Genomic DNA, 23,444 nt, shown 5'->3' on the forward strand with positions numbered 1-23,444 from the left:
TATAAACCCAACCAGCATCGCCTCAACTCATTTAAATAAACCACCCTCACCCTCTACTTCGCCGAACCTCTCCCCCCCCCCCCCACCCCCCCCAATTCCATCTCCGGAGGTTCTCCTGCCCTTTCCCCTGGCCTGCTTGCCCCCTTCTCAGTCCCCCCGAGGTCTCATGTCCCCATCCTGAGGACAGCTCTCCTGCTCCCCCTCCGCAGCCCGCCCCCCTCGAGCAATGCTGAGTACCCCTGTTCATAATATAAATAGAATGTTGCTTTATTCATGTGAAAATACGATTTTGTCTCTGTCCTCTTACTGGAAGGGCCTCATTGGCGCATGGCATTGTTTGGAACACCCATTTTCCTTTTAACCTCTGGCCTCCATCGCAAAAACCTCTCATTTAAATGGCCTGTGTATAAAGACTTGCGAGTACATGCAACTTTTGTATATTTTTCCTGGCCATCAATGGGTATCCATCGGTGGGTTTGTCAGCTTTATGAAAGTAACTGCAAAAAAACATGGAACCACAGGCCTCTTTTCAAAATCTTTTTTTAAACCACCAGCTTTCCAAAGACGATTGATCATTACCTCCATCACTAAAGGTGGATGGAGGTTATGTTTTCACCCCTGTCTCTGTCTGTCTGTCTGTTTGTTACTTGCCGGAAAAGATGACGAAAAGATTCCGGCAAGTATGTTGGTTGGTTGGTTTGTTACGTTTTGAGATCAGCATCGGCCAAACGGTTAACATAGGCCAAAGGTCAACAACCATTTCAAATTTCTAAAATCCTCAAATTTCATCCGATTGACTTGAAATTTGAATAAGATTTACATATCGGCTTACTGAATTAAACCACCAACTACTTTTGAGATCAGCGTCGGCCAAAAGGTCAACGTAGGCCAACGGTCAACCACTTTTTTATAATTTCTAAAATCCTCAATTTTCATCCGATTGACTTGAAATTTGAATAGGATTTACATATCGGCGAACTGAATTCAACCACCAACTATTTTTGAGATCAACATAGGCCAAAAGGTCAACATAGGCCAAAGGTCAACAACCATTTCAAATTTCTAAAATCCTCAATTTTCATCCGATTGACTTGAAATTTGAATAGGATATACATGTCAACGAATTAAATTCAACCACCAACTATTTTTGAGATCAGCTTCGGCCAAAAGGTCAACATAGGCCAAAGGTCAACAACCATTTCAAATTTCTAAAATCCTCAATTTTCATCCGATTGACTTGAAATTTGAATAGGATTTACATATCAGCTTACTGAATTCAACCACCAACTATTTTTGAGAGCAGCGTCGGCCAAAAGGTCAACGTATGCCAAAGGTCAACCACTATTTTTGAATTTCTAAAATCCTCAATTTTCATCCGATTGACTTGAAATTTGAAGAGGATTTACATATCGGCTAACTGAATTCAACCAACAACTATTTTTGAGATCAGCATCGGACAAAAGGTCAACATAGCCCAAAGGTCAACAACCATTTAACATTTCTAAAATCCGCAATTTTCATCCGATTGACTTGAAATTTGAAGAGGATTTACATATCGGCTAACTGAAATCAACCACCAATTACTTTTGAGATTAGCTTCGGCCAAAAGGTCAACATAGGCCAAAGGTCAACCACTTTTTCCAAATTTCTAAAATCCTAAATTTTAATCCGATTGACTTGAAATTTGAATAGGATTTACATTTCGGCTTACTCAATTCAACCACCAACTATCTTTGAGATCAGCATAGGCCAAAAGGTCAATGTAGGCCAAAGGTCAACCACTTTTTTCAAATTTCTAAATGCCTCAATTTTCATCCGATTGACTTGAAATTTGAATTGGATTTTCATGTCAGCTAACTGAATTCAACCACCAATTATATAAGAGGTCAAAAGGATGCTCTACTGAGTGCCATTCTGCTTTGTTCTCTTTTGTCAAGTGTCGCTCTGAGTGATTTTTCATCTGTCTGTTTGTCTGTTTGTGCGCAGAACTACGTCTACACCGTTGCACATAGAATCGCCAAACTTCACACACATATTTGTCTTGCCCTGGAATAGACTGTGCCCAATTTTTACCTCTCTCGGCCCAAGTCCTCCATTATCACGTCATAATTCGATAATTCGACAAGTACAAAACATCCAATCAAGATGCAATTTCTTGAGCGCCATGTCGGCATAAACTGGTGGAGAAAAAAAAATGATGACGTCATCGGTCAGGTGGTTCGGCCGCCATCTTGGAAAAACCGAAAAACTTTGCACCTCTATATCTCCGAAAGTACTGAATAGAATAAATTGAGACATGGCTCATTGTTAAGAACTCTCCATGGGGAATAAAATATGTTAATGATAATGTCATAGGTGCCTCCATTATGACGTCATAATTCGACAAGTACAAAACTTCATCCGATCAAGATGAAATTTCTTGAACACCATGTCGGCAGAAACTGGTGGAGAAAAAAATATAATGATGACGTCATCGGTCACGTGGTTCGGCCGCCATCTTGGAAAAACCGAAAAACTTTGCACCTCTATATCTCCAAAAGTGCTGAATAGCATAAATTGAGACATGGTTCATTGTAAAGAACTCTCCATGGGGAATAAAATATGTTAATGATGATGTCATAGGTGCCTCCATTATGACATAATTCGACAAGTACAAAACTTCATCCGATCAAGATGAAATTTATTGAGCATAATCTAGGAATAAATTAGTTTAGAAAACGAATAATGATGACGTCATTGGTCACGTGGTTCGGCCGCCATATTTGTAATTCTGGCAAGTCCTCGGTCTCTGACCGATTTCTAGTCTGTTTGTCCGTTTGTGAACAAAATATCTCAAAAGTTGTGGACGGATTCAGATGAAATTTGGCAGAGATGTAGCGTATGTGACAACGACGAAATGATTGGATATTGATGAAGATCCGGATTCGGATTCGGCTACTCGAATTTTAAAGTGATTTTTCACCATTGGGAGATAGGGCCAAAAATGACACATACACAGGTAGTGTGTGATGAGGAAGAATCGAAGAATGTTTCTACATTGTATAAATTCTCTTTTGTGATTTTTCTGGTCTACTCTGAGATACAAAACGTGAACTGTTCACCAGGTGGAGGTATGCTCTCTACTGAGTGCTCTAGTTATCAGTATGTGTTATCCAGCTTTTCCTCTGAAAATGAGAAGGTTAAAGGGATAATCTATCTATAATTCCATTAATCTCTGTGTGTATGTGTGTTTGTATGTGTGTATGTGTGTATGTGTGTATGTGTGTATGTTTGTCTGTGACCGCTGTTTCTCGACAACTACCGGTCCGATATACTTTAAACTTGCCAGGTATATTGCTGGGGACCCGAGGATGTGCCTTTTCAAGGTTTCATATTAATCGGAGAAGTAGTTACCGAGCTATGGCGATTTCTTTACCAAACACTGCAAGCCGTTCGCTTTGGACCAAACCATTGCATGTAAATAGAGGGGGGGGTTCTGTGGTCGTTGCGAATGGACCAAACCATTCATGTAAATAGAGGGGGGGGGGGGTTCTGTGGTCGTTACTGCCACGTGGTTTCAAAGTTTTTTTTTTGTTGTTGTTGTTTGCACGCATGTTTTTTTGCACCCACGTACGGGCACGCCCTAGGATGTTTACACACACACACCCCTACACAAATTTTTTTTTTTTTTTTTTTTGGCAAGGAACGGGCACCCACGTACGGGCACGTCCTAGCTTATATATATAGTACGGGCATGCCCTAGTGATTTAAAAAGGAATAAAATTCGACATTTGTTTCGAAGCTTCTTATTATTATTATTCTTTAACGGCCACAATTATTCCCATGTTCTTGTGGAGTTGGCCGTAGAGTTTTGGCCCAAGTTTTTGATGAACCAGCTGGCTGCCAGGCATGACGTTGGACTAAGGTTAGGGCAGGAATTTGTAATTTGACCAGAATGTCATAGCGATAGTTCGCCTACTCTTCGCGAAATAAACCGTGGGATCTTTAACATCCACCAACTAATACCAGCAGATCGGACGCCTGGTATAATGATGGCAGACACCCTTCCTGTGAAAGGCCGAGATAACAGTTATAGTTAGGCTGAGATTCAAACCCAGGCAAGACAGCTTAGAGGTGAGTGCGCGTGCATCTTGGGCATCCTGACACCCATTTTCATCAGCCAACCTTGCAAGTTGTATGTAGCGCCAGAAAAAAACAAAATACTTCTGCTTTGTGGCGATGCTCAGTGTTGTGTGCTTTGATTTGAACCTCCACTTAAAATTGGTGAAATGAAACATTTTGAAAATTTAGAATTATTCTCACTCAGATTTCATAATCACCATAATTCATCGTCACGTTGTTGAACCTTTTTATACGAGATTATTTGTAATACTGGATACCACGGGGTGGCGCTATACGATTTACATTTACATAGAGAGAATTGGGATCTCTCCCTCCACCCGCTCCCTCCCCACCTTAAACCTCTCCCAGATATGCCACACATCTTTGAGATACATACTGGAGAAACCATACTTAGAATACCCTCAGGCAACATGCAAAATTTGGTTTAATTTGGTTTAGTAGTTTTTTTTTTTTTTGTAGCATATAAAAACAAATAAACAGGAAATTCACGATACTTGCGAAATCCCGAAAATAAGTTGTTGACCTTTGGCCTATGTTGACCTTGTAAATAATAGGTGGTTGAATTCAGTGACCTGATATGCAAATCCTCTTCAAATTTCAAGTCAATTGGATGAAAATTGATCCGCCCCAGGAGCTTTGCAAAGCAAAGAAAGAAAGGACAACCTAAACGGATTTTGAAGGGGTTTTTTCCCCCTTTAATTACGAGAATCTACAACCGATTGTGAACCTCAGCTGGAAGAACACAACCACAAAACACGTCGAAGACCCAGTCCACCCTGGAAAGAAAAGTAGACATAAAAATAGATCAAATTAAAGCAAAATCTAGATCAAACAAAAGAAGACCCAATAGCCCAGGTCACCGCCGAGGGCACACCCAAGAGAAGTGCCACCAGGAGGCCTCTGGCTCCCTGCGCTGCCCCTGAGATGCGAGCCATCAAATATGAATTGGAGCCCGCAAGCCCAGCTGCCGGATTACTCCCAACCTTCCCAAGCCCGGGAGGCAAGCTCAATCGGGGACTGCAGTTTTACATTACTGCCTCATGCACCTTTGCAAAGAACCCCATCTCTCCCCTCCCCCACCCCCCCCCCCCAAACCCCACGATGGTACTCCCTTCATTACAGGAAAGCCCGGCCAACTTTGCGATTCCTGGGAGGGCTTTACGACACACCTGACCCTTCATCATTGCTAGCACCCTGCCCCAACGCCCGCAGGATGTCGCCAATCCTGTACCTCTGGAGACCGGATAGAGATCTGCTTTGACCCAGATCTGCTCAGGATCCATTAAAACCCCAAAATAGGATCCTCTGGCTTGCGCTCGACAAAAGAAAACGATCACTAATCATATGGATCCAATTCGTATGAAATTAACCCCAAGTTAACCCTTACCGGCTAACGTGCCCACTGGACAAACCCAAGCGATGGATGGGAACCTTAATTATCGATGTCCTCAAGGCCTTCAGACACACAATAGAAGACAAAGGAAGCCACAAGACAACAGAGTTCTTTGGCCAAACTCGATAAGTAGCCAGTGCAGCAAATTCCCCTTGCTACCTCCGCAATACACCCAGCAGGCTTCGAGGGTGGGGGAGGTAAGAGGAGGGACACGGCCCAGTGGAGTGGTTCACACAGGTGAACTTGTCCTCTTGCCATCCCTCTCACCCCCCCCCCCCATTCACCACCCCCCCCCCCCCCCCCCCCCCCCCCGGGCAATGCTGGGTACTTCAGCTGGTATGTGTATGTACACTACTCACAATAAGTTAGGGATATTGGCAGGTTCTTCGGTGTGGTTGATTTTGTGTATTAATTATGTTGAAAAACGTTGTTGGTCCTCATTCTATGCTTTTATTAATGAGTGTGAAAAAACACAGCATTCTTGATTTCAATACCCTAACCCTAACCCCTATAAAAAAAAACTCACTCCCACAATATCCCTAACTTATTGTGAGTAGTGTATGTATATATATATATATCTATATCTATATATATACTGTATATCTATATATATACTGTATATATATATATATATATATATATATATATATATATATATATATATATATATATATATTGTGGATATGAGGATTGTGTTTTTTTTTTATTGCTTTATTGTGGACCCTCCTGCCTCCAGTTGTGTATAAAGGTCAAAGGTCGTGCCCGTAGTTACTTCACAAGCACCCACGTAGCCAATAATAGATTTCCTCCTTGTCGACAGTTATTTCCTTATTCTGTGTATTAGGCTAAGGATTTGTCTTCCATTAATTGACACTCCATTGCACCGAATTCAAATAGATAGATCCCCTTTCATTCCCATTCCCAAAGCCTCAATTGCCAACTGCATTCACCGCGACTCCATTAGCCACGAGGTAGGCTTGGAGAAGAAGGGGGAGGAGCTGCCGAATCCTGGGCGTGCCGCCCATCGTCATCAAGGGTGGAGCCAGAGGGCCCGTGCCGACCAATCAGGGCCGAGGCGAGCTCACCGATGGGCGTGTTCTAGCGGCCGGCGGCTTGATCGCCCGTGGCGTTATAAAACGCGTGCGCATGCGTCAGAACGGTGGTTGTAAGTGATGAGAAGGAGGCCAAGTAAGAAGTGCAAAGAAAGGGTTGCGAGAAGTGCGAAACCAGAAGTGTGCCAGAGACGGCAGAGGAGCCCAAGTCCAGAAGTGCAAAGAAAGAGTTCTGCAGAGTGCCGCTTCAACCAGCCGCGTGAAGCCCTGACGGGGCAGCGAGTGACCCTGCTGGGGTGCGGTGTAAAGGCTAAAGCCGAATACAAGGAGCTGCCGGCTCCTCGCTTCCCGCCCAGAGTGGACCTGCTCGCTGTGCCCTGTGATTCCACCTGCTCATCCCTCCAAACGATTCCTGTCCTTCCATCCTTTTGCGTACGTGAGTTTGTTTTGTTTGTTCTGTCCAGGGTATAAGTTAAACCTGTGTAGATAAGCTAGCATTTCACTGTGTCTCCTTGATTTCTTCTGTAAATTATTTTATTATCCTTCCTTCTCCTTGGTTACTTTTGGTTGTAAATAGCAAATAAATTATATTCGTATTCCCTACTTCTGTCTTCCTCTTCTTCACATCCGTGTCGCCTTTGTCTTTTCCCCATTGAATATCTGTGGCACGATTTGGCCCACGTTTAAGGGATCGGGTCTAGTCATTGTAAAAACGGTTCGGGCCGCGGCGCCATCCGCTCGGCAAATTAACATCGTATCCACGGTCCGTAACAATTGGTGCCAGGAGTGGGATTCGGACCTGAAGCGCGAATAGCGCGCTCAAAATTACGAGTGGGCCCAAAATGTTGTTTTATTTAAAATCTTAAATTTGAAAATCGTGCCATGGACAATCAAGGCGATCGGATGCAGGTGGGGGAAATAGAAGAGGGGTTAGGGGTAACCCAGGACCAGGGGGAAGAAATGGAGGAGAGAAATGATGATGTGGTTGAGGAGGTTTCAGGCGTGCAAAATGGCGCCCTCGCGCACGTGGTTGGAGAGGCGCAAAAAGGCACCTCGCACAAGCGCGCGGTAGCCGAGCCCGCTGTACCAGCGGGCTTTAACATGCAGCCGTTTGACATGCAGCAGTTCATGGCACGGTTCAGCGAATACATGGCAGAGTCGAAGTGCGACAACGAAAAAAGAAGCAGGGAAATGGAAAACAGAATGAGGGCTGATAGTGAGAAAATGGAAAACAGAATGGGGGAGCGACGAGGAAATCAAATCGGGGGGGCTAGAAGCTAAATTTGAGGGTAAATTTGAGGGGTTAGACAATAATTTAAAGGGGTTGGACAATAAATTTGAGGGGTTAGACAACGGGATAAAAGAGGTAAAGAATGGGTTAACGGGGCTAGAAGATAAGATGGAAGGCAAATTGCGGGAAATAGGGGAGCAATCCGCCAGGGAAATCAAACAGATGGGGAACCAGATAGAGGAGGTGAAAATCGGGTTAGAAGGGAAATTAGATGCTCAGAAGGATGAATTAGAACAGATGAGGGCGGCATCTACGAAAGAAAGGGAGGAGATGAAGGAGGAAATAAGACGAGGTGTAAGCGAGGAGGTCTCGGGGGTATGCGAGGAGGTAAAGCGAGGTGAGAAGCGTATGGAGAAAGAGGTGAGGAATAATACGGCAAAGTTACAAGGGGGCATAGAGGACCTGACGCAGGAGGTGGAACAGCTGACGGTGGGACAGACGGAATTAGTGGAGCAGGTAGAAAAGAACACTGCGGTACTAGGAGGGTTGAAAGCGACACAAAACGACATCAAGAACGAATTAATAGCGACAAAAAATAGTCTGGTCTGTTCGGGGAAAAATTGTGCAGATTTGTCTACAAGCATGACATTTGGCACACTTGTAGTTTTTGACATGCTGAATTCAAATCTGCCGGGAGCCAAAGCCAATTCTCAATGGGAGCGCCATATTTGACACTTCAAAATGGCCGCCACTCAAAAACTGATTTTTCCGTTACTAGCCAACCAAAAGTCACATAATTACAATTAAAAGCACCTTTCTAGGGTTTTGGACCTCACTGATTCTAAATCTGATGTCTGTTTGACAGTAGCCTTGACAGGAAATTTTACATTTTTTTTTATGTTTGACAATTTTTTTAAATTTTAATTTTTTTATTTTAATTTTTTAATTTTTAATTTTATTTCAGGTGCCTGTCGTTCTGCTGTGGGAATAGAAGAATAGAATAGAAGAATAGAGAATAGAAGTCCGAGCTGTACTGGTGGTGGATGGCAAGGATGGATGCCATCAACTGGGAGCTTTGCTGTGTCTGCCAAGAAGAAAAGGATGAACGGTTGCAGACGCCAACGGAAGAGGGCCTTGCTTCAATTAAGAAAGATCTGAATGGTTTTAAAGCCATTGGTGTCATGCCTTCTTGTTTGAAAGTGTCATGGGCTCAGCTTGATGAGGGCCAGGGCATTGCTAAGACGCTTCAGACACACAATGCCAAATATCACAAAGTTTGCAGAACCTACTGCAGTAACTCTCGCCTGAGAAGGTTCACTGAAAAAGAGGATTCTAGTGACCAAAACTCACCTAAGAAACTATGGTCCAGTTTTGCAGTGTCTTCTGCTCCTCAGAAGTCTCCTTGTTGCATAATATGTGAGGGACAGGACCAAAAGAATCTACGTAAAGTTGAAACATTTAATATAGACACAAACTTAAAGACCTGTGCTCAGAGCACCAACAATTTCAATCTTCTGGGCAAACTGATTGCCCACACAGCTGATGCCCACGCTGGTGACACTTACTATCATGTACAGTGTTACTTGCACCTGAGAGACTCAGCTCGTGCTGAGGATCGCAGATCATCTGCAGGTCCTCCTGCCCCTCACTTCAATTCAGGTGCCATTGCGCAAATTGTTGCTTTAGTCGAGGACTCTGACTCAGTCTTCAAACTGTCTGCTTTGCGACAGTTATATTGAACACTTGTGGAGCAACAGGGAATTCCCTGTTCTGATACCAGGGAACCACATGCCACACGGTTCAAGGAGTATCTTCTGAAGCTGCTTCCTGAGTCGACAGAGTTCTCCCAGGGCAAGGAAGTCTATATCTCTAGCAACCAGAACGTTGGAGATCTAATAGCTGAAGCCCATAAGTCCCAGATAGGTCAGGATGATGCTTTGTTGTTGATGCGAGCAGCAGTAATACTTAGGAAATGCTGTCTCCAGAGGCAAGAACCATTTACTGGTTCTTTTGCCTCTGATTCCCTGACATCTCCCATCCCTAGACAGCTGAGAAGCTTCCTCAACATCCTGCTCCAGGGCCCCTCAATCTTGCGTGAACAGAGCAATGAGGAGTTGCAGGCGCAGGTACAAGGCAGGGCAAGAGTTGCAAGCGCCATTGCCCAGCAGATTATTTATAATACCTGCAGTGGTTCACATCATGCCACAAAGTCCAGCAACATCCGTCACAACAAAGAACATGAGACCCCTTTCCCTTTGTACCAGGGCCTCAAGCTGCATGGTGAGGGTAGGCGGAAGAAAGAGATCAATAATGCCAATGCCTTTGGGGTTTCTGTGTCTTACAGTCGTGTCTTGGAGATCAGGCGATCCATGGCACGAGCACACTTCAAACAGTTTGTCCAGGATGGAGTTGTGCTGCCCACAAACATCCGTAGTGGGGTCTTCGTGACCTTTGATGTCGACAACTTGGATAGCAGCAACCAAGGTAACTTCTCCCATGATGAGTTCCATGGGACAGCAATCAGCGTGACAAACCACCTGTCTTGGGACAACCAAGGAGTACAGCGACCCTCTATCGAGCTGGATCCTACAGACACTACTGTACCACAACTTCCTGAATCCTACACAGTGGTTCAGCCAGCTGAATTCTCAAGCAATGATTTGCATGTACCATGTACTCCAGATCTCAATTCTCGGCCATCTCATAATCTGCTACATGGAGCCAAATTCAAGGATGAGTCCTGGATGGCACATGTGTCCACAGTGCTGAAACAGGACACATTGCCAGAAGGTGAAGTCATCACCTGGTCAGGCTACAACTCCCGATTCATGAGTGATGACTCTGTGAAGCCTAAGGCATTGATAGGGGTTCTACCTCTGTTCCCTGACAAAGCAGCCACACCTTCTGTGATGAAACATGCAATGCATCTCACAATGCAAGGCACAGAGGCCCTCAACCCTGGTCAAACTCCTGTGCTTGGTGGTGACCAGCCTCTGTATGCCATCGCTAAGCAGCTGCAGTGGTCATTCCCTGACACAATGGGGGAAGATAAGCTGGTCCTGATGATGGGCGCTCTACACATAGAGGACAAAATGCACCAGATGATTGGTAAGTTGCTGCAGGACTCTGGGTGGAGCAACATTCTTACTCAGGCCCAGGTCCTCACATCTGGCCGTGCCCAGTCTGTGCTTCATGAGCATCATATAAAGCGCACTCGCTATGCTCACCAGGTCTCTGTCATGGGTCTGTATCTCCTCAGACAGAAGTCATACTCCAATTACTGCTCTGGTGTTGAGGGACCACCTGAGTCTCGAGACATCTGGGCTCAAAGGTCCAGAACTCACAATCCCATGTTCATGAAATAAAAAAATAAAAAAATAAAAAAAAATAAAAATTTAAAAAAATTGTCAAACATAAAAAATAAAAAAAAATGTAAAATTTCCTGTCAAGGCTACTGTCAAACAGACATCAGATTTAGAATCAGTGAGGTCCAAAACCTTAGAAAAGTGCTTTTAATTGTAATTATGTGACTTTTGGTTGGCTAGTAACGGAAAAGTCAGTTTTTGAGTGGCGGCCATTTTGAAGTGTCAAATATGGCGCTCCCATTGAGAATTGGCTTTGGCTCCCGGCAGATTTGAATTCAGCAGGTCACAAACTACAAGTGTGCCAGGTTTCATGCTTGTAGACAAATTTGCACAATCCCCCCTTAAAATCCCCCTAACAGACCAGACTAAAAGGAATGTCAGATTGTCAGAATGTCAGAATGTCAGACAAAAACAACATGAGGGGTTGACAAAGAGGTTGGACGAGGTGACAGAGGAAATGGAGACGAAAGACCGGGAGGTGAGGACGCACATAGAAACGGTTAAAGTGGCGTTAGAGGAAGAGATAGAGGGGGCGCACCGGGAAATGAAGGAGGTAAAGGAAAAATTAGAGGAGGTGGAAGAGGGGGTGAGTGAAATTAAGAAGAGACGGAGGGAAACTAAAAAGGAGATAAGGGAGGAAGTGATGGAGTATGTGCACGGTCGGTGCTCAAATCGTGATGGTGTGCTCGCTAACCAAATAAAGAGTTTGCAGGTGGCAGAGGAGGTGCGAAGACGAGGTGCCGAGGTGAGTGGCGATATACGCGGCAATGTATATGGTGTGAGGGAAGCTTCAGTCGGCTTGGGGGTTGGTGTGGACCCGGGTGTTCGTGAGAGGCCGCTGGTGAAGTGTGTGACAGGTACGGAGTGCGAAGGAGGAGGTGTGCGAGAATGTCCGACTCTGGGGTGTGTGAGGAAAAAGTGCGCGCCGAGGAGTGAGTGTGCCGTCGAGAGTGAGTTGGTCGTAGCGCGTGTGCGGGGGGGAACATGGAAGCGCGGAATGGGGAGTGTTACAAGAGATGTGACGGAAGCATGCACACCTGTGGTGAGTGTTACGGAGGGAACGGGAGAGAGTGCGCAAGAGGATGCGCGAGAAAGGTGTGTAACGGACGGGTGCATGAGTACAGAGTGCGCTGTCAAAAGTAAGGGTGAATGCGCGACCGATTGTGGTGGTGAAAGTAGTAAGAGTGACACGGAGCGTGAGTTGGTTGTGGCAGGTGAGAGAGGAAGTACACCTGGAATGGAAGGATGCACACCTGGAATGGTAGAGCGCGTATGGGAATGCACACTGGAGTTGGTAGTGAGGCACGTGATTGGGTGTGCAAGCGAGTGCACACCTGTGGTTGTCACAGAGGAGGTGACCGAGGAGGGAGTGCGAAGAGGTGTGTTGGTGAGGTGTGCGAATGATGAGTGTGTGCAAAGGTGTGTGGTGGTCAGGTGTGTGACCAAGTCTGTGAGCAGAATGAGTGTACCTGGGTGTGTAAGAGAAGGTGCAATGACTAAGAGCAGGGGAACGGCTGGATGTGTGAGCAAGGAACGGGCTGCGGGGTGTAAGCATGCGAGTGGAGCATCGACGCTAACCGGGTTAGCGGTTAGAGCGACTTATAGCCGAAGCGGGCCCACGGGGCGTGCCGGGCAGCTTTGCGTGCCGCGGGGATTCCGCGGGGATTGTGACCGCGGCGGTTTCGAAAGAACCGCCGTGCGGGATCCACGCCGGGCCGCGCTCTGACCGGCTGCGTCCGTGCCCCGCTATGCGGAGCGGGCGGCCCGGTAGGAAGGGTCGTCATGGCGACCCCTTTTTGTTGAGGCGTTCCGGCAGGGCGAGATCGGGCCATTGGACGGCTCTGTGCCGAGATGGTGCGTGGGATCTCGGCCCGGGTAAACCTCCTTCCCTGCACCGGAGGCCGGACGCATCCAGCCGCCGGCACCAAGCAACCCGCATTCATTGCTCGGCTTTGCGAAGCCGAGCTTTGGAGATGAATTGGCGCACCGAGAGGCTCAAGTGAGTAGACGTGTGATGAGGATAGTGTTTTGGACCCGAAATTGAAAAGCAAAATTTGATGATTGGCAAAGGATTGGCAGAGTGATGATTGGCAGATGATTGGTAGTGATTGGCAAATTTTTAATTAGCTGGAATTTGGTGTGCAAAATTGGTAGTGAGAGATACCCGATGTGGTGGGATGGCAACTCTGCCATCTCTCACAACGGGGGCAAAGGAGCAATAGATTTATGGGGTTGGCAGTGAAAACTAGCCCGGGAGGGTTAGGATAATGATAGGGATCTAGAGAAGATGACCTTAGGTAACGGTAAGATTAGGTAGTGACAATGATACCTGAAGTGGGGACGCAGGTAGATTAGTTTGGATGATAATGACGTGGTATGTGCTTAGTTTAAAGGGAAGACGGGGAGCACTAAGTTAGCAGGGCAACAGGTAGTGCAGATGATGCCGTGTGTGTGGTTAAAAGGTGTGATTGCACAGGTGTGCAACTGAACAGGTGGATGGAGCAGTGTATGAGTGAGTGATAGTGATGTGAGTTGTGCTGACCAAATGGTCCAGGAAGGAAGGAGGGTGCAGGTGGCACCAGGTGTGATTGCACAGGTGTGCAACTACAGGTGAATGGAGAACAGGTGTATGGAATAAATGGTCTGGAGTATATGGAGTATTGGAATGGATGGTCGTGGGGTGAGTATGGTGGAAACTGTGGAGTGGAGTGGATGGTACGAAGGTGTGGATGGGGGAAAGGAGGATGGACCCCATCACGAATACCCGGGGAGGGTAGTGTAAGTATTAGGTAGAGGGTACAGGTAAATTGTGGTTGGATATTGGCATCTGTGGTGCATGTGGAAGAATGGTACTTGGATGGGTGCATTAGTGTTGTGGAAATGGCTGGGCATGTAGCCTGTTAGTGTGTGTAGTTGGTTGACACTCCGCCACTGTTAGGATGTCGGCCAGGTGAGGCCGCAGGTGGGCTCTGGGAGCCAGTAGAGTTGTTGTGGATGGGGCCCGAGGATCCGGAGGACGGACCCGGGTAGCCCAGTGCCAGAGGGCACCGAGGGGTGACAGAGCCATGAGGGGCCTTCCCCAGTTAGATAGGTTAGGTGAGCAGGTAAGCTCGGAGGCAACTACAGTGGTCGAGGTGTGCAGGTGGGTAGGCCTGCTGGGAAAGCTACACGCCCCAGTCCTGAAATTGTGCTAGGGCACAGGGAGTTGCATCGGGGGAGTGAGACCCCAAATTGAGGAAGCACCACAGTTTGATCAATGGGAATTTGGTTCTTAAAACCACATAGAGTAAGATGGCCAATTGTTTGGCAGGGAAAGACCCCGGGTAGTGTAAAAGTGTGTTAATGTCATTTAGAGGATAGTTAGGATTAGGAATCTCCTCGCACCATCTACATCCACTCACCTGGGATGACGTACCTCCACACCATGCCAGGTTGTTTTGTTATTTTTATTGTGCAAATGTTTGGAATGTGAGACGCATCATGACGTGGGTGTGACATTGTGCTGATGTTCCATCTCTTCCTCCTTATGAGGATTGATGATGAATTGGGTGATGGCAAATTTTGGTTAGAGGGATTGTGGAGAAGAATTTGCTATAGGGGAAATATGGGGAAGACGTGACAGTAGTGACGAATTTGTAATGTGTAGATTGTTGTAAATATGGGGTAAGGGCAAGGGTAGAGTAGGTGACAGGGGGGGGGTGACGTATGGTAGGGACGAGCTTTTCTCCGCTCCGTCTCCATACGCACCTCGCCTTGCATTGCCTTTATTGATGTGTTGCCATTGCCATTGCCCTTGTGACCTTACCCCTCGCTCATCTGTCTTTTTTCCCCCCTTGTGTCCCACATGAGGACTGTGCGCCACTGGGCGCCGAGGGGAGCGTGCGAGAGTCCGCCATTGGGTGCCCGAACCTCTCGCAACCACAGCTGTCTGCATCGATGCACCACCTTATGGACCACATGTCTGTGGCTGAGCACCACTTATGGACCCCATGGGTTGGGGCATGGCCCTTCTGCTGGAACCGGCCATGAAGGCCCGAGATCTTGCTGGCGGACCTTGGTCACAGGGCACCGATGCCCCACAGGTGAACTACACATAGTCGGCCCTGTGGGCCATAAATAAAAATGGACACGTTCTGTGCTTTTTATTATGACAAATAGTCCGCCAGCAAAGAAGATGACAACATCAGGAAGAGAGCATTAGCCAGCAGAGGGGGCCGAAGAGCAAGACACCACCAAGGGTTTGTTGTTTTTATTTTTATTGAACAGTGATGACTGTGCACCGATTGGTGCTTGAGGGTGTATTGGTGCGTGTTTGGGTGCTTCATGGTGCGTCGATGCAGAGCAGACTGTCTCCCCCCCCAAAAAGAACAATCACAGGTCCTGGGTAAGTTTTGTAAATTAAATAGCGTCGTTGTAAATAATGCGCCCCCACCGTAAATGTATAGTTTGAAGACAATTCCGCAATTCGGTTAGCTGTGGGCGTGAGTCTGTTAGGTAGGGTGCAATGGAGCAGCGGGACATATTTATTTATGTTTTAAAACTGTCACACTCAGGGTCAGGTTAAATGTAGAGGGAACTACACCTACGTGCCACACTAAAAGTAAAGGTAAGAGGCCCGGGACGTGCCTAAGAGGAGGAGGGTGCAGTGTTGTGGATATGAGGATTGTGTTTTTTTTTATTGCTTTATTGTGGACCCTCCTGCCTCCAGTTGTGTATAAAGGTCAAAGGTCGTGCCCGTAGTTACTTCACAAGCACCCACGTAGCCAATAATAGATTTCCTCCTTGTCGACAGTTATTTCCTTATTCTGTGTGTTAGGCTAAGGATTTGTCTTCCATTAATTGACACTCCATTGCACCGAATTCAAATAGATAGATCCCCTTTCATTCCCATTCCCAAAGCCTCAATTGCCAACTGCATTCACCGCGACTCCATTAGCCACGAGGTAGGCTTGGAGAAGAAGGGGGAGGAGCTGCCGAATCCTGGGCGTGGAGCCAGAGGGCCCGTGCCGACCAATCAGGGCCGAGGCGAGCTCACCGATGGGCGTGTTCTAGCGGCCGGCGGCTTGATCGCCCGCGGCGTTATAAAACGCGTGCGCATGCGTCAGAACGGTGGTTGTAAGTGATGAGAAGGAGGCCAAGTAAGAAGTGCAAAGAAAGGGTTGCGAGAAGTGCGAAACCAGAAGTGTGCCAGAGACGGCAGAGGAGCCCAAGTCCAGAAGTGCAAAGAAAGAGTTCTGCAGAGAGCCGCTTCAACCAGCCGCGTGAAGCCCTGACGGGGCAGCGAGTGACCCTGCCGGGGTGCGGTGTAAAGGCTAAAGCCGAATACAAGGAGCTGCCGGCTCCTCGCTTCCTGCCCGGAGTGGACATGCTCGCTGTGCCCTGTGATTCCACCTGCTCATCCCTCCAAACGATTCCTGTCCTTCCATCCTTTTGCGTACGTGAGTTTGTTTTGTTTGTTCTGTCCAGGGTATAAGTTAAGCCTATGTAGATAAGCTAGCATTTCACTGTGTCTCCTTGATTTCTTCGGTAAATTATTTTATTACCCTTCCTTCTCCTTGGTTACTTTTGGTTGTAAATAGCAAATAAATTATATTCGTATTCCCTACTTCTGTCTTCCTCTTCTTCACATCCGTGTCGCCTTTGTCTTTTCCCCATTGAATATCTGTGGCACGATTTGGCCCACGTTTAAGGGATCGGGTCTAGTCATTGTAAAAACGGTTCGGGCCGCGGCGCCATCCGCTCGGCAAATTAACATCTTATCCGCAGTCCGTAACAATATATATATATATATATATATACAGTGGAACCTCTAAATCCGAATTTAATTCGTTCCAGCGGCAGTTCGGATTGGGAAAAGTTCGGAATTAGAAACTATTTTCCTCATAAGAAATAATGGAAAGTGAATTAATCCGTTCCTGGACCCCAAAAACCCATTATCAAGACACTGTTAACTGCAAATACACATGATTCAAGGTAAAATAAGATGAGTAAATGCCCTAAATATCAACTAATAATAATAATAAAAACAAGAAGTAAATGTACTAACATGAAAATAACTGCATTTACCTTCGTGGAGAGTTCTGATGGTGCATGTGGAGGCTGGAGAGGAGGAAGGAGGGAGAGGGTTTTATTGCTTGGAAGGTGAGGCACCTTCCAAGCTAACATCAGATGACTTGACTTACGGTGTTTGCTCTCTTTGTCTCTTAACACCACTTGTAGAGGGTTGGGGCTCACTAGGCTTGCTTTCTTTAGAGAACCACCTCTCCAAAGTTGCCTGGTGTTGGCGACTTTTCTTAATTTTTCTGAAGTGGTCAATCACATCGTCACTGAACAAGTTAATGCTCCTGTTAACCACTGCTTTAATAGGGTGCCACTTTTCAACAATGGCCTGTGTTTTAGACCAATGGAAGCACAGTTCTCTAATTTCAGCACTGGAAATATGAACGACGCTCGCGGCGGGAAATATGAACGACGCTAACGCTATGTTGGCGGTTCGGTTATAGAAATACATTCGGAATTAGGGACAAAATTTTCTCGAATTTACGGTTCGGAATTAGAGTAGTTCGAGATGAGGGGCGTTCGGAATTAGGGGTCACTACTGTATATATATATATATATATATAAGCAAAGATTTGCGGTTGGGAGTAAATCCAAATGACTCCATGGTAAGATCTCCAACCTTTAATTGAACAAACAATGACAACGTTTCGATTAACAACATGTGAAGCCACACGCCTCCGTTAATCTTCCTCAAGAGTGATAAAATCATCTCAACATTCCCTTATATGCAAAGTGGGCGGGGTATATGCAAAGTCGGGTGGGAAAGCTGGACAGCCAATGAAACCGTATCACACCGCTCTCGTGAACGGAGACGTTATTGACCAAATTCAAACATCAACCGCATATTAACGGCTTAAAATAATCCTGTAAGCAATGCTGGATTATAACTCGTCTTTAGAAAATCAGGAACAATAATTACATTTAATTAAAAGTTAAACTTGTAAACAATTAAATTGTAAATTAAATTAAAACTGCAAATATATTAAAGCAAAAAAATATATATATATATTTTAAGATAAAATAAAATTTTACAAAGAGTCTTAGTCCTATAACCCCCCGCCATCCCGCATTCCCGTTTACCGCATAGGGCCACATGTGATGATCTTGATATTATGGCAATTTTATTTTATCTTAAAAATTTTTTTTTTTTTTTTTGCTTTAATATATTTGCAGGTTTAATTTAATTTACAATTTAATTGTTTACAAGTTTAACTTTTAATTAAATGTAATTATTGTTCCTGATTTTCTAAAGACGAGTTATAATCCAGCATTGCTTACAGGATTATTTTAAGCCGTTAATATGCGGTTGATGTTTGAATTTGGTCAATAACGTCTCCGTTCACGAGAGCGGTGTGATACGGTTTCATTGGCTGTCCAGCTTTGCCCACCCCACTTTGCATATACCCCGCCCACTTTGCATATAAGGGGATGTTGAGATGATTTTATCACTCTTGAGGAAGATTAACGGAGGCGTGTGGCTTCACATGTTGTTAATCGAAACGTTGAGTCATTGTTTGTTCAATTAAAGGTTGGAGATCTTACCATGGAGTCATATATATATATATATATATATATATATATATATATATATATATATATATATATATATATATATATATATATATATGATCCACTACGCGGTAACCCGGGTTGCCCCGTGATTTTTTATCATTTTACATAATTAATTAATCTATTTTAGGGGGAGTGTAACGCGGGTTCGCTTGATAGGAAAATCCTTTGTGCGTTTGTGTCGACACCACACCCCACCTGCTTCACTCCTCTGTCTATCACTTTTTCTTATCTCATTTTCCTGTAATGACTGAGGTACGTGTGTGTGTAGAAACTGTGACTAAGTTTATTGATTAAGGGGGTATCTGTGCTTGGGGTAAGAGCTTTATTTTGTGACCCTGTTTGCCTTGTATATACACGTGCCGTTTTTACTGATCATTATAAACTGCTTTCCAAACTGCCCGATCGTCTCTTTCCATTGATTAGATATAGTGTGTGATCAGTGACGGGGAGTTAAGCCCTGCCGTTTTGTTATTATCAGACATTGGCCAACGTTCCACTTGTGGTATCGCTCGGCCGTTTTGATGAATAGCAGTGGAGCATTGGGAACCACAGTCCTTATGTGGAGTGATTCATTTGTTGGGAAGATAAAGCCGGATTTAGATGCTGGACCCTAAAGTAATCATCTCAGAGGGCGTCTGTGGTTGCTTAGAAATCCGACGTGCTGAGGAGTTATCTGCGATTCGTTGGTTTCGGGGACCAGGAAGTGTCCGAGACCTCCCCTGCTGATCCGCACCCACCGAACCCGTAACGATATATATATGTTTCCCAAAACCGTTAGTTGTGTTTCAACTGTAACATGACCCTTGACCCATGTATTCTTGCACTTCTTTAGGGGAAATGATAAAGGAAATACAGAATTGGGTGTTTAGCATGGATACTTCCTCTAGGGGGCAGAGCAACATACACTCAAGACTTTTGGCTGCTCCGACGGACTCTATCTCTTAAAAAAAAAAAACATTTTACTTGCATGAGGCCATCCTTATGCACACAGCATTCAGGATTTTGAGTGTCTAGGTGTAGGTTGTCACGTGGGAGATGTATGCCTATGAGAGTTGGTGATTAAAAAGTAATGTGTTCGTCAAAATATTTCTGTTTATTACAGAGGGAAAATAAATTGGGTAAAATGAAGAGCAAATAGTTTTTATAATTGCACTAACTTTCTTTGCACATATTTCTTTACCTTTTTAGGATGGCTCGGTCTACCACGTAAAGAACCAGATGTGTGTGCAGGCCGTGCAGGAATCAGTTGGGGGACTTGCCGAACCCCGATTGGAAGCCTGCGATGGCGGTAAATACCAAAGTTGGTACTTTCAGGACCGCATTTAAACCCATCCTTCCCATCACACTGGGAAGTGTGAAACTGGCTGATGCCTTCAAGCCCATTGCAGGTTGGGCCCTGTTTTGATTGGGGAGACGGATTGGTCTCTGAACAAGTTATTGGGATGGAACACACCACCCACCCTTAATGGATGAGAATGATTGAAACGGTGGAGGGATCAGCTCATGCTTGAGATGTGCATTTCCATGAGGGACGCAGCTTTTGTTTTATTATTACTTTAACCAATGACGATTCCACCGTACATCGGGGAAGTCTTTGCGTTATTGCATGCGCTCACAGCACAAACAGTTGAGCCTTGTTGGTGGCGCATTTTTAAGATTTATGTCTCGGATCTAGAAGGCAGCTCTCGGTGATGGTTGAATCATTTTTTAAAGTGTTCAAACCACTAATATATAAGTACTGTACTCTGTTATATACACTCAAGTGTTTTTTTTTTTGTTTGTTTTTTTACATCAAACATCATTTTTTTACATCAAACATCATTTTTTTCAAGCACACTTAGTGGGTTACACTTATCGAGTGAATTTCCCTATGCTGCTAAGTACCGCATAAAATATCTCGGTAACAGGTGTCATATTATTAAATTTCAATATTCTTATTATACTTTGTTTATGGAATTCTTTTTTCCGTGTTGTTAAAAAGGTATTTTTACATTCTCCAGGCATTGTTAAATATGATGAGTCGATCTTTTTTTCTTTTTTTTTTGTATACAAGATCGAGGCTCGTGAAAGAGCTAACATTAATCACACAAAAAGTCAAAAAAATAAGGGGAGCGGCAGACAAGATGGGGAGAGAGGGGGAAGGACACAAACACAACATTTGGGAGCAGGGACATTGGGAGAAATGTGGGAGGGGGAGGGCTTTGGGGGAGGTGGGAGAGGTATAAAACATATGAACACTGCAAGGACTTCCAGGAAAGAAGTTGGAATTTCAAAAAAAAAAAGAAGAAAAAAAAGTGTATCTGGGGTGAATTAGTGGGGGTAGAAAAGATCAAGGTTTTGGATGGGGGAATATAAGAGATGGTGGTGAACACGATCATCTAAAAGTGTGACTTTAACCTCGTGCCAAACTTGCTATAATCTACAAAAAGATCAGAAATCCACAAAACTTCTGACTGTTTTCATTTTATTTTATCTGTCCAGCCTCTGTGCCTTACATGAGTCACCTATTGCTTCTTGTACACCTCTGCATATTTGAGTAGATTAAGAGAAAGGGATGACGGTGAGATCACTTTGAAAATTAGAGATTAAGTTATCAAAGGATTTATTTATTTTGCAAAATGAAGCGGAGAAAAGCAAAAGCTAGACAGAGAATGTCAAATGGTGACTAAGTCAAGGGGGTTAGCACGTGGAACTTTAAAATAGATTCTATGAGATGATGACAATTAACCAAAACTTAACTTTTGTTTTCAATATTATCATTATACATGAAACTATATATATATATATACAGTGCCCTCCATAAATATTGTAAAAGTGAAGTCAAATTTGTTATTATTGCTATACAGTATACTCAATAAATTTGGATTTGAGATCAAAAGCTAATATGAGGCAAGAGTACAGAAGGTCTGCTTTTATTTCTTGGTATTTCTATCCATATGTTTTGCCATTGTGGAACAATAGCCCATTTTATGTCCAGTCCCCCATTTTCAGTGAGCATAACTATTGGACCAGATTCATGTAAAGTAAGTTAAAGTAGTATAATAGTTAGTATTTGGTTGCGTATCCCTTACATGTAATAACTGCATTGAGCCTGTGACCCATTGACATCACCAAGCTCTTGGTATCTTCCTTCGAGATTATTTGCCAAACCTTTACTGCAGCCATTTTCAGTTGTTGTTTGTTTTGGGGGTTTCTAACTTCAGTCTCCTCTTCAGCAAGTAAAATACATGCTCCATTGGATTTAAATCAGGAGATTTAGCTTGGCCAGTCTAAAGTGTTCCACTTTTTCCCCCTGATGAACTCCTTGGTTGCATTGGCAGTGTGTTTTGGGTCATTTTCTTGCTGCACGGTGAAGTGCCGCCCAATGAGTTTTGAGGCATTTTCTTCACCAAAGGCAGACAAAATGTTTCTGTGCACTTCCAAATTCATTTTGCTGCTGCCATCATTGGTGACATTATCAATGACATGGTTTGAATGGAATACTTACCCTGTTCAGTCAACTTGGTGCGAGCCAACTGTTCTGTTTTTTTAAGTGTTTTTTTTCTTTGATCCAATCTGGCTGCCAGACCACGTGAGCAATTACATCATAAATTTATATTCTCTAATGCAATTGTTGCATCGATCACGCTCAATAAATTTCAAACTGATCAGACTAGCCGTTGTCCCTGGCGAATTATGAAGTCGTAATTAAGACACCAATGATGTCATTGTTAACAACACTTAATCCCCATGCGGAGTTCTTTACAATGAGCCACGTTTCGATTTTTTCCATGTAGCGGTTTTGGGGATATGGAGGTGCAATGTTTTTTGTTTTTTCCAAGATTGCGCCTGTACCACGTGATATATGACGTCATAATTATCATTGAACCCGTGATTTACCGAAGTTTGTTCACGGCACGAAGAAAATCGAAGTCTTGAAGGTTTACGGGGGTCAGAGTGGGTCCAGGTTTGACCCCCACACAGGCAATTTCGATGAAACTTCACCACGACCTTAATCGCCCATGATGTACCAATGTTTTTTGTTTTTGTTTGTTTAAAGTCTTATGATTATGTTAGTATGATCCTACATGCTTTCCTATCTTCTAGCAACCATTGAAATTGGTTTAAAATACCTTTAGTCTGTGCAGTATACTGTTTATTCTACCAGGTAAGCGCCAGTGGTATTGCCCCTATGTTTAGACTATTGTGTGCACCTCATTTGTATTACCTTTTGAACATCATGTACCTATAGATTTGCTCATTCATATGCATATTGGACCAATACTTGCTTACAAGTTTGGTGCGCGGGTGTACACCATTCTCTCAGGGCCACAGCTGTGCTGCTGATGCAGTGCCCCTTGAAGGTTAGGCCAGGATTTTGGTTTGGATGATGGTGATGAGTCACTGATGACACACTTTGTCAGAAGATACGTCTTTCAAATGCGGCAAGGTCGAAGCAATAATGTAGAATCTGGACATGGTGCTGGTGATAGTTTGCCTACTCTTCGTTAAGACACTGGGGTGTATATATCATAGTGCAGTCGTTTATGAGAATTTTTTACTTATTGTTTTGATGTCGCAGTTAACAGAATTATAAATAATGGGGAACTGTTCTAGGATAATGCTACAACAGGTGAGCACACTGGACTAGTTGGTATCCCACAGATTGT

General features: G+C 44.5%; 1 protein-coding gene across 2 annotated transcripts in view; it reads left to right on the top strand.

Moving 5' to 3' along the window:
• Positions 1-22,643, top strand: part of LOC137430320 (polypeptide N-acetylgalactosaminyltransferase 12) — a 170,070-nt gene extending 147,427 nt beyond the window's left edge. For both annotated transcript variants that reach the window (XM_068121104.2, XM_068121105.2), the window contains exon 11: positions 19,984-22,643. In XM_068121104.2, coding sequence (XP_067977205.2) covers positions 19,984-20,121 — 138 coding nt within the window. In that variant the 3' untranslated portion in view covers positions 20,122-22,643. The remainder of the gene's footprint in view (positions 1-19,983) is intronic.
• Positions 22,644-23,444: the final 801 nt, after the last annotated feature.

The sequence above is a fragment of the Myxine glutinosa genome, chromosome 6, assembly GCF_964187855.1.
Source record: "Myxine glutinosa chromosome 6, kmMyxGlut1.1, whole genome shotgun sequence".
Taxonomy (NCBI): domain Eukaryota; kingdom Metazoa; phylum Chordata; class Myxini; order Myxiniformes; family Myxinidae; genus Myxine; species Myxine glutinosa.